General features: G+C 58.1%; 2 protein-coding genes across 3 annotated transcripts in view; both read right to left on the bottom strand.

The window, feature by feature from the left end:
• The window catches only part of ARHGEF17 (Rho guanine nucleotide exchange factor 17), a 60,861-nt gene extending 57,193 nt beyond the window's left edge, over window positions 1-3,668 (bottom strand). For both annotated transcript variants that reach the window (XM_068139209.1, XM_068139210.1), the window contains exon 1: window positions 705-3,668. In XM_068139209.1, coding sequence (XP_067995310.1) covers window positions 705-3,668 — 2,964 coding nt within the window. The remainder of the gene's footprint in view (window positions 1-704) is intronic.
• Window positions 3,669-10,690: 7,022 nt separating this feature from the next.
• Window positions 10,691-12,210, bottom strand: P2RY6 (pyrimidinergic receptor P2Y6). Its single transcript, XM_068137466.1, has one exon. The coding sequence runs from the start codon at window positions 12,197-12,199 to the stop codon at window positions 11,207-11,209; it is 993 nt and encodes a 330-aa protein (XP_067993567.1). The 5' UTR covers window positions 12,200-12,210; the 3' UTR covers window positions 10,691-11,206.
• Window positions 12,211-15,901: the final 3,691 nt, after the last annotated feature.

The following is a 15,901-nucleotide window of genomic DNA, read 5'->3' as shown; positions in this document are numbered from 1 at the left end:
AAGTGCCATCTCTGCACAACTCTTGAACACCCCCAGGGATGTTCACCCACTACTTCCCTCACCAAACTCTACAGACAAATAACAATTCAGAAGAGAAAGGTCTCCAGAAAACCGCTTTCCATGGAATCATAGAATGGTTAGGGTTGGAAGGGACCTCAGGAATCATGTAGTCCCAATTCCCCTGCCATGGGCAGGGACACCTCACACCAGAGCAGGTTGCCTAGAGCCACATCCAACCTGGCCTTAAAAACCTCCAGGGATGAGGCTTCCACCACCTCCCTGGGACCACATTTAGACCTATTTCAACCCCCAAAACTGCTTCCTCCCACCCCCAAAATTGCCTTTTTGTCAGAGCAGTTCTTTCTACAAACAAGAGCTCTTCCCTGGGGACTTTCCAGCCCCATCTGGATGTGTTCCTGTGCAACCTGTGCTAGATTCTATGGTGCTGCTCTGGCAGGGGGATTGGACTTGGTGATCTCCAAAGGTCCCTTCCAACCCTTAACATCCTATGCTCCTACGATGATCCCCTTGGGACCACAGGGAAAGGCTGGGAAAGCTCTTGGCCATCTGGCAGCACATCCGTGGGTGGGAATCTGTCCCTGGCGAGGGTCACGTGAAGCCCCCTCGAGGTCACCACTGCTCCAGAGGGGTCACGTCCACCACGGACCGAACGGAAGCGGTTTTGGGGTCGAATGGGTACTCACCACCTGCGGCTTGGTCCTGGGTCCCGGGGCCAGCCGTGGGGCTGGGGCCAAGGGCGGAGAATGAGGCCTGTCCCCAGAAGCTGGGGACACGTCCCCTGAGTTGAGGGCCAGCATGTAGCGCTTGGTGACATCCTCCAGCGAGGGAGGCTGGAGGCTGGGGAAGGATTTGCTGGGTGAGTGGCTGGCAGCAGGCGCAGTGAGGTGGTGGCTGTGGTGGCTGGAGGGGCCGAGCTGCTCAGGGCCAGCAATGGGGAGGAAGGTGGCAGGCTCGCTGGTGTGCCGCACGTGCTTGGCGCTGCCCGGGCGGCCTTTGGTGCCGAGGGTGGGTGCCGGAGGGGGTTGGTTCTCCTGGTGAGCCGCGCGGTTGGAGCGCTTCTTGGAGCTGCGTCGGGCCAGGCAAGGGGACAGGACATCTGCCAGCTGGGGGTCGAAACTGTAGCTGCGGCCAGTGCCCAGCGCTGCTGGCTGCGCCGAGAGGATGGGTTCGCTGCTGGAAGGGGGGATGCCAGCCTCCAGCTCACTGATGGCCTCACCGGGCCCTTGGAAGGAGCCGGCCGCCAGCTCCCCACGGCGGCTGGGGTCGCTCAGTGACTTCTTCTTGATGCCGGCCTTGCCGTTGCCCTTCTCATCGCTGAGCTTGGCCATGGCACCCGGCTGGCCGACGATGGTTTGGAGGAGGCTGTGGTAGTCCCGCGGCCCCTCACTGCCCAGCGACAGGTCACTGCCCCCGCTGCCTGCACTGCCCGCCACAGTGGCAGGCTGGGGGATACCTGCCTTGGCACCCAGTGAGCCCAGGAGGTTACTGTCGACGGAGAAATTCTTTGCCTCCTCCGGCACCGAGCGCCTCCGGTGGGGCATGGGGTCGCTCAGGGAGCGATAGGGCTCGGTGCCGGCGTCACCGCCCTGTGTCCCATTGGCGCCTGCTGAGGGGAACTTGCGGCGCCGCCGCAAGCTGCCAGGGGTGCTGGGGGCCTCAGGTTTGCCAGCCGGGAGGTCTTCGACCGCCCCAGTGGGCAGCAGCGTTTCAATGCCACAGGCCGAGGGCCCAGTGCTGGGCAGCGTCCAGGTGCCCACGGCTTCGTGCAGGTCTTGGAAGGGCATCCTTGGGGGTTCTGGCTCTGTGACGATGCCCTCGTCAGTCACATTCAAGTCATGAGCTGACAGCTCCTCCGTGGATTTCCTGCAAGCAAGGTTCTCCTCCAGCTCCTCTTCTTTCAAATGCTGTCTGCTTTCCAGCCCTTCCCGAAGGGTCACATCCGTTGTCCCTGCCAGTGCCACCACCTCATCGCTCTCCACACCTCCACTGTCCTTCTGCTCAGTCGTGAAGCCATAATCCTGCTGAGAACTCATCCTGCTGATCTTCTCGAAGACCTGCCTGGCCTCCTGGATGTACTGGTCCTGGACAACCATGGGGAGCACATCCTCATCCCCCCGCTGTCCCTCATCTGAAGCCACCTGCTCCTGGCCATCAGTGGTGGCCAAGAGGAGCTCGGAGGAGCTCTGCTTCATGTTGCCCTGCAGGAACAGCCTCCGTGTCGCTGATTTTTCAGAGCAGGTGAAGGACTTGGCCCGACGCAAAGTGGCCGTCAGGTCCTTGAGGGTCGGCCGCTCACCTGGCGCCCAGCGGCTGTGGGGCTGAACGGCACCGCGGCTGCCCGGCAGAGGGTTGGAGGTGCTGGAGCAGCCATCAGAGCCAGCCTCCAGGCCGACCTTCACTCCTTTCTTCTTCACCTTCAGCTCTGAGAGGTCCGATTTGAGGAAGCTGAGGAGCGTCAGGGTCTCAGTGGCGATGTCAGGGTTGGACAAGGACTTGCGGTGCTTGGCCTGCTCCCCTTCCAGCCCTGGCTGCCGCAGGCTCTCATTACCTAAGTCCGGTTTCACCTTGGCTGTGCCCTGAGGCAGCTTCGGACGGGCACAGACCGCCGGCTGTCCCCATGCCAGGCCATCGCTCGCCCCAAAACTGGGCGACCGATAAACCCCGAAGCCCGCCCGAAGAGTCCGCCCCGGGTTGGGCCAACAGACCCCAAACTGTTCCTCTTCCTTCAGCGTCTCCGTGCTGGAATAACGACTGCCGCTCCGCGACCCGCCGGGGCTGCCGAAGGGCAGGATGTTCACCTTAGAGACCCGGGCCACCGCGGGTAGAGGATGCCGAGGGGGGACAACTCTTCCCCAAACTTCAGCCTCACAACCATCGGCCGGGCTCTCCCAGCCGCCGCTCTCTCCTTCTCTCTTCTTCCGGGCGGCTCGGTGTCGGTGAACGGTGCTTGGCCCTTCGCCTTCGCTGCCCGACGAAGCGCGGGGAGAGCGGGATGCTGCCGGTTCGTCTTCCCCGTTGTTGGCGCGGGGTGACGGGGAGGAGGAAGAGGGTGGTTGCGGTCGAGTCGAGTTATGCCAGGAATGCGGGCCGGGCTCCGGCGGAGCTCCGCGGGGAGAACGAAGAAGAACCGGGTGCGGGACACGGCTGCGGGGTGGAGGAGGTGGAGGAACTCTTCCGTTGCCGGTTCCTCCGCTCCCAATCCCGTTGCCGTTTCCCAGCCCGCCCGTCGTCCCACCACCATTGCTGGTTCCACCTCCACCCCCGGTAGGTTGGCGGCAGCTTTCCCCGAAGAGTTTCCGCATCGCCGGGACGCTGGGCCAAGGCGGTGGCTCCTCGTTTAACCCCGGGCCCGGCGACGACGGCGACGGCGATGACAACGACGGTGGCGACGGTAAAAACGGAGACGATGATTGAACCCCGGCATGAACCGGGCCCGTTGGCTCCGGTTCGCTAAAACGAAGGGAAAGTTGCCGTACCGATGGAGCCAGGCTGCTGAAAACCCGGCCCGGGGCTTGCTCCGCCGAAACTTTCCTACCCGGGAAGAAGAAGAAGGAGGAGGAGGAGGAGGAGGTGGAGGAAGGCGTGGAAGAGGCGGGCAACAACCACCGACCCGCCGTTACCCCCCGATCGCTGCCCCCCTCCGCCATTGTCTGCCCCCCCCCCGCCCCGCCACCGCCTCCTCCACCCTCCCCCCGGCCCCGGCGAGCCCCGGCCCCGGCCCCGCCGCAGGCACCGCCCGGCCCCGCTCCTCCTCCGGGCTGCCAGCGGGCTTCATCCCTCCCGCTTTGTTTTCTCTCTCTCTCTCTTTTTTTTTTTTCTTTCTCTCTCTCTCTTTTTTTTTTTTTCCCTGGGCTTTTCCTCCTCCCCGCAACCTTCCCTCCCCCGCCCTGCCTCACTCCCTCCCTTCCTCCCTCCCCTTTGCTTTATTATTTGTTGCATTCAAATAAACTTTCCTCCCCGGAGGCGTGGTTTGCTCCTGCGGAGGAGAGGGGGGAAGGGTTTGTGCTTGACTTTTAAATTATTTAATTAATTTCCCACCTTTTTTTTTTCCTCCTTGGTTGTTTTGGTTTTGTTTTGGTTTTGTTGGTTGTGGGTTTTGGTTTTTTGAGGTTTTTTTTTGGGGGGGAGGGTGGGGAGAGAGAGAGGGAGGGGTGGGAGAAGAAGCTGGTTAGAGGAGTGCCCACAAGCTTCCCAAACCAAGCAGAAGCAGCCCAGTATCCCCCCCCCCCCCCCCGCCTAGCATCCTTCACCCTTTTCCTCATCCTTCACCCGTCCTCTTGTCCTTCAGCCCCCCCCTAAACTTTTACCCCCTCCTTATCTTTCATCTCCCCTCATCTTTACTTCCCTCATCTTTACCTCCCTCCTCATTCTTCACCCCTCCTCTCATCCTTCAGACCCCCCCTCATATTTTAGCTTATCCTTCATGCCCCCTTTGCCCCCATATCTTTACTCCCTTCATCTTTTACCCCCATATCTTTACTCCCTTCGTCTTTTACCCCCTTGTCCTTCAGCCTCCCCTCATATGTCAGACCCCTCCTTATCCTTCACCCTCCCTCATCTTTACCCCCCTCATCTTTACCCCCCTCATCTTTCATCCCACATCCTTCACCCCTCCTTGTCCTTCACCCCCCATATCTTACCAACTCCTCATCCTTCAGTCCCCCTCATCTTTACCCTTCTCATCTTTACCCTCCCCATCCTTCACCTCCCTCTTCCTTCACCCCCCCATCCTTTGTGCCCTCCCCACATCCTTCAATCCCCCTCACATCTTTCATTCCCCCCTCTATCCTTTACCTCCATCCCCCCCATTTTTCATCCCTCCCTGCATCATTAACACCCCTTCACATCCTTAACACCCCTCTTCATCCCCCCCAATATCCTTCATCCCCTTCCTTCCATCTCCCCCCGCATCCATTATCTCCCCAGCATCCTTCACACTCCCCCCTCATCCTCCACCACCCTTCACATCCTTAACACCCCCCCCATACCCTTCACCCCCCCCACATCCTTCACCCCTTCCCTCCATCTCCCTACACATCCTTCATTCCCTCCCTACATCCTTCACACCCACCTTGATCCTTCACCTTTTCCTTCACCCTTCATCCTCCACCTTGTATCCTTCGCCCCCCCTCATCTTTCATCCCTTTCCTTCCATCTCCCTCATCATTCATCCCCAAACTTCCATCTCCCCCTGCAATCTTCATCCCCCTTTATCCTTCACACTCATCCTATCCTTCAGTCCCTTCCCTCTATCTTCTCCCACATCCTTCATATCCCCTTCCCTCCATCTCCCCCCATCCTTCATCCCCTCCTTTCCAACTCTCCCTGCCACCTTCAACCCCCTTTTCCCTCCATCTGCCCCCCCCATCCTTCATTCTCTTCCCTCTATCTCCCCCCACATCTTTCCTCCTCCTCAGCGTCCTTCACCCCCTCCACATCCTTCATGCCCCCCCATGCATCCTTCACCCCCTTCTCTCCATCTCCCCTCATCTTTTATTTTTTCTTTAGGGAAAACCAGGATAAATCAGCAGATATTTGGAGCCCAGCATGAGATCCTCCCCTTTTGCTCTGGATTTCTCCAGCCCTTGCTTTTTGTACCTCATCTCCAGGAAGACCAAAACACCTTCTTCCCAACTTGCCAAGAGCTGCCTGCACCAACAGACTTCCTCGTGGGCTTTTTGCATCTCCTGTCAGCACTTGCTATTTCCATCCCATAACCCCCTTTTTTTCCCCTCCTTTTATTTTCTCCTTCCTCCCCCCACCTCCCCAAGATTTATCACCAGGGATGTGAAAAATGAAGAAGGTGGAACATTGCTGGGATGGTTGAAGGCTTGAACTTGGGGCTTTGGCAGCATGGATGGGGCCTGAGAGGTGTCTTGGCCACGTAAAGGATATCTCTGGCTCTGTCCCAGGGGCATACCCTCCCCCCCCCCCCCCCAATAAAAAAAAAGTCTGGTGGTGATTAAATACAAATCCAGCACTCCCATAAATGCCTTTTTTAGAACCTAAAAAGTGCCTCCAGTGATGTCTTCAGAGGTACTCACCCTGGCTGATATTCCTTCTCCAGCTCTCCTTTCCACCCTCCTCCCCAGGGCTTCCCCAGGGCTGGGGGGATCCTAGTTCTAAGGATGATGTCCCCATGATGTCCCTGAGGTCAGCTGGAGCTCAGGATGGGGTATTAGGAAGGGCCACACATTTCATCCTCATCCCCATGACGTCCCTGAGGTCAGCTGGAGCTCAGGATGGGGTATTAGGAAGGGCCACACATTTCATCCTCATCCCCATGACGTCCCTGAGGTCAGCTGGAGCTCAGGATGGGGTGTTAGGAAGGGCCACACATTTCATCCTCATCCCCATGATGTCCCTGAGGTCAGCTGGAGCTCAGGATGGGGTTTTGGCTCCTTTTTGGGGGGGCACAGGAGCTGCTGGTGTTGAGCATCTCACCAGTGACAGAAATGTTGTGAAGCACCCACTTCATCTCTGAAGTGTCCATCAACCTGGTTTCTGGGCCTGGTGGTACCAAGGGAACTGCTGACAGGATCCCAGGGCCATGCAGGACATGGTCAGACCCAGAGTGAGCTTCATGTGCCTCCTACACTTCAACACATCCAAACCTGGTGATTCCACCTCATTTCAGTGTCCTGGGGCCACCTGCCAAGCCCACACTGTCCCTGCAGCCACCAGCAGCCCTTTGGGGAGCTGTTTATTTAGTTTTTTTCTTCCCTTCAAAGCTTTACTGTGCCTACATTTTGGTCAACCACTTCATCCCATGAGGATGGGGCTGGGATCTTCTCAGTGCTGCCCAGGGACAGGCCAAGAGGTGCAAAGTGGCAGCCAGGAGGTGCCACCTGAAGAGGAGGAGAAAGTTGTTTGTTGTGAGGGTGCTGGAGGCCTGGAGCAGGCTGCCCAGAGAGGTTGTGGAGTCTCCTTGTGTGGAGAGTTCCAACCCCCCCTGGCCATGGTGCTCCTGGGCAAGCTGCTGGGGCTGCCCTGCTGGAGCAGGGAGGGGTTGGCCTGGCTGAGCTCCAGAGCTCACTTCCAGCTCCATCATTTTTAGCAGACTTGTTCCAGACAGAATCATGGGGAGGGACCTTCCAAGTCCATCCTGTCCAATCCCCCTGCAGCCATCAGGGGCAGCCCCAAACAGAACCAGGTTGCCCAGAGCCTCAAACAACCTGACCTGGGCTGGTTCCAGCCATGGGGCGTCCCCCACCTCTCTAGGCAACCTGGGCCAGGTTCTCCTCACCCTCAGCATCAACATTCAGGACCACCAATACCATGGTGAGCTCCAGAGGAGCAGGGTCCAGGCAGGGACCTTTCCTTCTTCAGCTTCGTGGCAGAGGGCGGTGTGACAGAGCAGGGCTCCTGCATCCCACCCTGCAGCTGCTTTTCTCCAAATCTAAATCCTTTGCGCCCTCTCCTGGGTCTGGATGGTGTGGCCTTGGTGTCTCACCCTTGTGTCACCTTCCCTTTGTCTCTCAAGAGATGGGGACACCAAGCTGGGATTGTCCTACCTGCCACCACTCTCACAGCCCATCTAACATTTTACCCTCCCCTTTACCTCCCCTCCCCCTCCAAAAAACCCCAGCCAAAACAACAACATTTAAGGAGATATTGATGTGGATGAGATCCAGCCAAGGGAAAGCCCAGGGCTGGCTTTGAGTCCTTCATCACATGCTGTGCCTCGAGCCAAAGTCATTATCACCGTGCATGGTCCTCCCCATCAGGACATGGCTTGAGTTAACATAGTTGCAAGATCCCTCTCCATTTCAGTCTGCCACGATGCTGAGGTCTTTGAGCATCATCCAAGGGTTGATGACCACCTTGGGCACCCTCCTTCGTTCCTGTGACAGCAAGGAGCAGTGCTGGCACTACAAAACCTGGATGCTGCTGAAGGGTTTTGTGTGTCTGAGACCTGAGGAGGAGGCTGTGGGCTTGCAGGGAGCAAGCTGGGATGAAGTTGTGTGCAGCCAGCCAAGGTGGAGAGATGTTCATCACTGGAGAGCTGAAGCAAGTGGCTTAAACCAACCCAGACAGGATCACTGTGGACAGACAGCCTGTGACAAAGACAGGGACAGAGACACAGGGATCCAGGGCACCTTCAACAAGTGTGCAGAGGACACCAAGCTGAGTGGTGCAGTTGGCACACCTGAGGGGCAGGATCCACCCAAAGCAACCAGGACAAGCTTGAGAGCTGGCTCCGGGTGAGCTTCATGAGGTTCAACAAGGCCAAATGCAAGGTCCTGCCTGTGGGCTGGGCCAGCCTGTGGTATCAAAACAATAGGGGGGAGGAAGGGCTGGAGAGCAGCCCTGTGGAATAGGACTTGGGGGTGCTGGGGGGTGAAAAGCTGGAGATGAGCCAGCACCGAGCACTGCCAGCCCAGAGCCAGCCCTGTGCTGGGCTGATTCCCAGCAGTGTGGGCAGCAGGGTCAGGGAGGGGATTCTGCCCCTCTGCTGTGCTCTGCTCAGACCCCACCTGCAGTGCTGGGGCAGCTCTGGAGGCCTCAGCGCAGCACAGACAGGGACCTGCTGGAGCAGGGCCAGAGGAGGCCACAGCCACGGTGGGAGGGCTGGAAGCCCTCTGCTATGAGGCCAGGCTGAGAGAGTTGGGGTTGTTCAGCCAGGAGAAGAGAAGGCTCCAGGGAGACCTTCTGGTGGTCTTGCAGGACTTGAAGGGGCTGAGAAGAAACCTGGGGACAGACTTCAGAGCAGGGCCTGTTGGGACAGGACAAGGGGTGATGGTTTGACACTCAAAGAGGGAGATTCAGACTGGGATAGAAGGAAGAAATGCTTTATGTTGAGGTGGTAAGACCTTGACCCAGGTTGCCCAGAGAGGTGGGAGATGCCCCACGGCTGGCACCATTGCAGGTCAGGTTGTTTGTGGCTCTGAGCAGCCTGCTCTAGCTGTAGATGTCCCTGCTGACTGCAGGGGGGCTGGACTGGATAACCTTGAAACATTCCTTCCAACCCAACCATTCCACGATTCTATACTATCTCTCCCTCCCTCCATCCAAGGTGTTGATACCGTTTGGAGAAGATCTGTTCTTCATAGCCCTTGCTGGACTACCAACCTTCTCCTGCTTGTATCTATCAGAGATCTCTGTAGGTAGCAGGTACCTATGTCTGTCTGTATCCATCTGAACAAGGTGAGGAGGTTTATTCTACACATCCTATATGATGAAGAAGACTCCAGAGTGATTAGTGGCACATCCACCACACACCCCCCACCATGAAAGGGAGTCCCTCCTTGCTGGGTGGAAACAACATCTCCATGGAGCCTGCAGGGAGCAGAGTTCAAGCCACAACCCCACATGGTGGTGGTCAAAAGTCAAGAGTAGGACATGTGGTCACATGGCCAAAGACACCAAGCAGCTTGGTGGTGGTGGTTGGTGACATGGCCAAAGACACCGGGCAGCTTGGTGGTGGTGGTTGGTGACATGGCCAAAGACACCGGGCAGCTTGGTGGTGGTGGTGGTTGGTGACATGGCCAAAGACACCAAGCAGCTTGGTGGTGGTGGTTTCCCAAGTCTGGGCATTGTCTCCAGGTGTGCTGGCTCTGATTTTGGTGGATCCTCATCATCCTCCTCTCACTAGGAAGTGAGAGTAGGTCACCAAGAATGCCAGGGTGGGCCAGATTTGGGATGCTGGGCTGAGCAAAGGTGATGCTGGAGATCTCCAGGAAGGTGACAACACTGTTGGCTTGTGTCTAACCCAGCCCACAGTTCTCTCTTGGGTGGCAAATCCAGCATGGGTTGTGTCCTCCTTCCCACTTCCCAGTCTGGCCAGGCATGCTGCCATTGTTTTGCACCACCAGTGGTACCAATGGGCCCATGTCTTTTACTGGTGTGGCCTCATTCTGGGGACTAGGAGGATAGGAATGTCCCAGTACTACCCTCAAAACCATCCATGAGAGGTCTTGAGCTGGAGAATCACACAGCCCCATGTTCTCCAGACAGATATCAACTGAATTAACCTTCTCCAACCTTCAAACAGCCTTAGCAGGGAATCTTTAAATGAGAAGGGGATGAAGCTGTCCACTGGAAGCTCACCCTGAGCCAGGGACTGTGTCTCCATGGTCCCACCTTGTCCTTCATGGTCCCACCACCTTCTCCAAGGTCCCACCACTGCATTGGTGGCTTGACCACCGATGAAACATGGTCCTTAGATGCTCAGAGTGAGCAGCCAAGCCAGAGAGAGCACTAGGTGGGGTTAATACTGTCTCATTGCAGGCTGGAGATGGGAGGAAAGTGCTGAAAGCTGGGCAGATGCTGTCCTCCTACCCTCCAGTGCACCACACACACCTCCCCCAGTGAAACCATCCCTGCTCCACAGGGAGCTTCAATGCCAAATTGCTGCATGCCTGGTCCCAATGGCACTGAGGTAGCCTCATGAAGTTCAGTAAGGACAAATGCAGCTTCCTGCATCTGGGGAGGAACAACAACAGGCACCAGGACAGGTTAGAGGCTGCCCTGCTGGAAAGCAGCTCCATGGAGAAAGACCTTGGAGTGCTGGTGGGCAGCAAGTTCTGCAGGGGACAGCAATGTGCCCTTGTGGCCAAGACAGCCAATGGCATCCTGGGGTGCAGCAAGAGAAGTGTGGCCAGCAGGGCCAGGGAAGTTCTTCTGCCCCTCTGCTCTGCCCTGCTGAGACCACAGCTGCAATCCTGTGTCCAGTTCTGGGCTCCCCAGTGCAAGAGAGACAGAGACCTGCTGGAGAGAGTCCAAGGGAGAGCCAGGAGGATGCTTAGGGGACTTGAGCATCTGCCCTGTGAAGAGAGACTGAGAGCCCTGGGTCTGTTTAGTGTGGGGAAGAGAAGGCTGAGAGGGGATCTGATCAAGGTCTCTCAGTCTCTGAGGGGTGACTGTCAAGTGGAGGGGGCCAAGCTCTTTTGGGTGCTGCACAGCAATAAGCCATGGAGCAATGGATACAAACTTGAACACAGAAGGTTTCAGCTCAACCTGAGGAGAAACTTCTTTGGTGTGAGGGTGCCAGAGCCCTGGAGCAGGCTGCCCATGGAGGTTGTGGAGTGTCCTTGTCTGGAGACTTTCCAAAGCCACCTGGATGCCTTCCTGTGCAGACTACCCTGGGTGATGCTGCTCTGGCAGGGGTGTTGGACCTGATGATCTCTGGAGGTCCCTTCCAACCTCTGACGCTCTGCGACGCTGTGCTGGATGTTGTGACCCCCTAGGAGCCGTAGGGGCTGCAGCGGTCGTTCCTCCAGCGGGAGCTGACCTTGCCCAGCAGGGACTTTGTGCTCTCGCGGAACCGCCGCTGGGTAAAGTAGAAGAGGATGGGGTCCAGGACGCTGTTGGCGCTGGCGAAGGGCCGCGTGGACTTGTAGGCGGCGGCGAAGGCCTGCAGGGCCGGGCACGGCAGGGCGGGTGAGGAGCGCGCCAGCAGGTAGAGGCTCTTGGTGAGGTGGAAGGGGAGGAAGCTGACGGAGAAGACGATGACCACCATCACCACCATCCTCACGGCCTTGCCCTTCCGCTGCCGCACCGCCAGCCCCAGCAGCTCGTCCCTCCGGCACAGGATCCGAGCCATGCGGCAGTAGCAGCCCAGGATGGCGGTGAAGGGCAGCAGGAAGCCGGTGACTGTCAGGGTAATGCCATACGGGAAGTAGGCGGCGGAGCCCTCGGGAGGGCTCAGGTCGTAGCAGACGGTGCGGTTGCGCTGGGTGCCGGTGGAGGCGAAGACGAAGGTGGGCAGGCACTGGGCGGCCACCACCAGCCAGCCAGCACCGCACACCAGCCAGGTCAGCTTCTTGCCCTTCTTCTTGTGCCAGGAGGCCAAGGGGTGGCAGATGCCCAGGTAGCGCTGGATGCTGATGCAGGTGAGGAAGAGGATGCTGCCGTGAAGATTGGTGTAGAACTGGAAGCGGACCAGCCTGCAGGTGAAGTCCCCAAAGGGCCAATAGTCCTTCTGGGTGTAGTTGTAGATGAGGAGGGGCAGGGAGCAGACGTAGAGGAGGTCGGCAGTGGCCAGGTTCAGCATGTAGATGGTGGTGCGGCTGAGGGCCTGCCGGGTGGCCCAGATCTGCCCGATGACCACCGCGTTCAGGGGCAGCCCCAGCAAGAAGACCACCGAGTAGACCAGGGGCAGCAGGACGTGCTTGAACTCCTCGTGGAAGGTGCAGGAGTTCCTCCGAGTCCCCGCCAGGGCTGTCCAGTTCTCCATGGTGCCTTGGTCCCTCCTGTCTGGGGAGCCCCTCGGCAGCGGCAGCAGCAGCTGTGGATGACAAAGGGAATGGTTGATGGCTTCACCTGCAGCCCCAGCAGGGTGAACCTGCAGCCCTGTAGCTCCATCCTCCTGGGGTGGGGGTGACCCCAGGGAGGTGGTGGGGTTGACATCGGAGGAGGGGTTTAAGGAGAGCCTGTTTGAGGCACTCAGTTCCACAGTCTGGTTGATTAGTTAGGGCTGGGTGATCAGTTGGACTTGATGATCTTGGAGGTCTCTTCCAACCTGGTTGATTCTGTGTGATTCTGTGATTGATTCTGAGATTCTGTGATTCTATGATTCTGTGATTCTATGATCTTGGCTGGAGGGATGAAGGACTCCAGAGCAGCCCTGTGGAGAAGGGCTTGGGGATGCTGCTGGGTGCAAGGCTGGACTTGAGCTGGCACTGAGAGCTGCCAGCCCAGAGCCAGCCCTGTGCTGAGCTGATCCCCAGCAGTGTGGGCAGCAGGGGCAGGGAGGGGATTCTGCCCCTCTGCTGTGCTCTGCTCAGACCTCACCTGCAGTGCTGGGGCAGCTCTGGAGGCCTCAGAGCACAGCCAGGGACCTGCTGGAGTGAGGCCAAAGCAGGGCCTGTTGGGACAGGACAAGGGGTGATGGTTTGACACTCAAAGAGAGAGATTCAGACTGGAAAGAAGGGAGAAATGTTTGACACTGAGGGTGATGAGGCCTGTCCCAGGTTGCCCAGAGAGGTGGGAGATGCCCCATGGCTGGCACCATTGCAGGTCAGGTTGTTTGGGTATCTGAGCAACCTGCTCTAGTTGGAGATGTCCCTGCTGAGAGCAGAGGGGTTGGACTGGATGACCTCCAAACCTCCCTTCCAACCCAAACCACTTTGTGATCCTAAACCAGGCCGATGAATTTAGGGCTTCATCAGGATGGTGTATTGAAGCTTGTGGGACCATGCCAGGGTGGTGCCAGCTAGTACAGCTTGGTGGCTGTGATCACCACCACCTCACCTTCACTTCCCTCTGCCCTTCGCGCTCCACAGAAAGCCTTGCCAAACCACCCTCTCAGCTCAGTATGGGAGAGGAAACTGTGCCATGGTCCCAGCACAGATTCCTCCTCCTCTGCAGGGGGTGCCAAAGCCCTGTGACTGCTCACCAGAGCCTGCTGTCCTTTGGAGCTTCAGGGCATGGACTCCAACACTCCCCACAGATGGTTTGTGGTTGCTGTCAGCCGGGAAGTGGTGCTGGTGACACGCCGGTCCCAGAGGTTTGTGGGCACAGAGAGCCCATCCGTGTGGTCCGTGGGCTGCTCTGAGCTGGGGAAGAGGCCATCTGCTCTTCTTAGAGGCTTGGAGAGATCCCTGAACCCCAGCTCTGTCACTTGGCTGGATGCCTTGCCAGGCCACCCGTGGGTGCTACATGCTCCTGGCTTGCAGCAGCTTGGAAGTGTTGACAGAATCATAGGATCCCAGGATGCTAGTGGTTGGAAGGGACCTCTGGAGATCATCGAGTCCAACCCCCTCTGCCAGAGCAGGGCCATAGAATCCAGCACAGCTTATACAGGAACACATCCAGATGGGGCTGGAAAGCCTCCAGAGAAGGAGACTCCACAACCTCCCTGGGCAGCCTGTTCCAGGACTCTGTCACCCTCACAGTGAGTAAGTTCCTCCTCATGTTGAGCTGGAACCTCCTGTGGTGGAGTTTACATCCATTGCCCCTTGTCCTATCCCATGGTGCAACTGAGCAGAGCTTGTCCCCTCCCTACTGACCCCCAGCCCTCAGATATTGATGGTCTTATTAAATAAATCCCCTCTCAGCCTTCTCCTCTCCAGACTAACCACCCCCAGGGCTCTCAGCCTCTCCTCACCAGGCAGAGCTCCAGGTCCCTTCAGCATCCTGGTAGCCCTCCCTTGGACTCTCTCCAGCAGATCCCTCCTGAACTGGGGAGCCCAGAACTGGATGCAGTACTCCAGGTGAGGTCTCAGCAGGGCAGAGTAGAGGGGGAGGAGAACCTCCCTGGATCTGCTGGCCACACTCTGCTGAATGCAGGATCCCAGGATCCCATTGGCCTTCTTGGCCACCAGGGCACATTGCTGGCCCATGCAGAACTTGGTGCCCACCAGGACTCCCAGGTCCTTCTCCCCAGGGCTGCTCTGCAGCAGATCACCTCCCAGCCTGTCCTGCTGCAGTTTATTCTTCCTTCCCAAGTGCAGGACCCTGCTATTATCCTTATTGAACCTCATGAGGTTCCTCTCCTTCCTCCTCTCACTTCCTCTGTCACTGGAGACCTGTCTGTAAGCCTGGCTGTTGGCATGGGGCCATCACCCACTTCCCCCACGTGTCACAGAATCATAGAACCATAGATTTGTCGGGGCTGGAAGGGACCTCAAGGATCATCCAGGTCCAATCCCCCTTTCATGGGCAGAGACACCTCACACTGCATCAGGTTGCTCACAGCCACCTCCAGCCTGGCCTTAAAAACCTCCAGGGATGAGGTTTGCACCACCTCCCTGGGCAACCTGTGCCAGTGTCTCACCACCTGGAGGTGGGAATGAGCCTGCCTGGAATTGGGTGGCCACACCTGTTTGAAAGGGAAACTGAGGCTGGGAAAGAGGTGGCCAAGCTCTGGCTGGGTGCATGGGGCAGAGGGGACCACAGGGATGGGGACCCAGAAGTCCAGGGGCCACCTTGTTAGCTCCTGCTACCATGGTGGCCCCAGTTTGGATCTCTGGGGATCCAGCCCCAGGGACAGCCCACTCACAGCGTCAGGCTTGGGGAGAGTTTTGGGGACACACACAGAGCTCCTCTGGTTTTGAGAGTGTTCTGGGCTTGAAGACCACCTCCCACCCCAACTACTCCTGCTGCCACATGTCCCTCCTATCCCCCCTTAGCACTCCACTGATTCCCCCTGGCACCCCACTGAACTCTCATTGTGCCCCACTGCCACCCAGCTCCAGGCAGTGCCACTGCCCACCTCAGCCACCTCCAAGCCATTATGTGCCCCAGGGCTGTGACCTGCCCTATCCCTTGCCCCCACCCCCAGAACCTCCACCAGGACCCCAAGCTAGGGCAGCACCCACCCTGGACACCCAGGGAGACCTCTGCCATCCATATGTGCCCACAGGAGCCTCACCATGACACTGGGGACAAGGTGGGGGGCAAGAGGAGTTTTGGGGCCCCAGAAGGGCATCTTACCTGCTGGGGTGCCACAGGGTATCAGAGGGTGCCAGGAGGTGCTCCAGGGTGCTGGGACTTGCTGCTGTGCCCAGCATAGGGGCACATCTAGGGCTCCAGGGAGCTGTGCTCACCCTGTTGAGCAATGCTTCCCCTTTCCACCCAACGACAGCACTCAGGGGTGATGTGGAACAGAAACTTGGGTGGCAGGGTGGGCATTGCCCTGCATGGCATGGCACCCTGGGCATCACATGGCATGATGGCAGGGTAGGAACTGTGCTCCTGGCACAGCAAAGCATGGGTGAGCAGTGCCAGACAAAGCACCATGGGCACCACATGGCACTGCACAGCAGGTTGAACACTACCCTGCATGACATGGTTCTGTATGGCAGTGCACCATGGGCAGCACTTGGCACTGCACAGAATGATTCTGCCTGGCACAGCACCAGGGACACTACACAACACTGCACCATGGGCACCACACAGCACCATGGGCACCACACAACACTGCACAGCATGATTC

This window comes from Melanerpes formicivorus, unplaced genomic scaffold (assembly GCF_026170545.1).
Source record: "Melanerpes formicivorus ecotype bairdi unplaced genomic scaffold, bMelFor1.0.p_v2 SCAF_1, whole genome shotgun sequence".
In the NCBI taxonomy this organism is placed as follows: Eukaryota; Metazoa; Chordata; class Aves; order Piciformes; family Picidae; genus Melanerpes; species Melanerpes formicivorus.
This window is presented reverse-complemented; position numbering and strand designations above follow the sequence as displayed.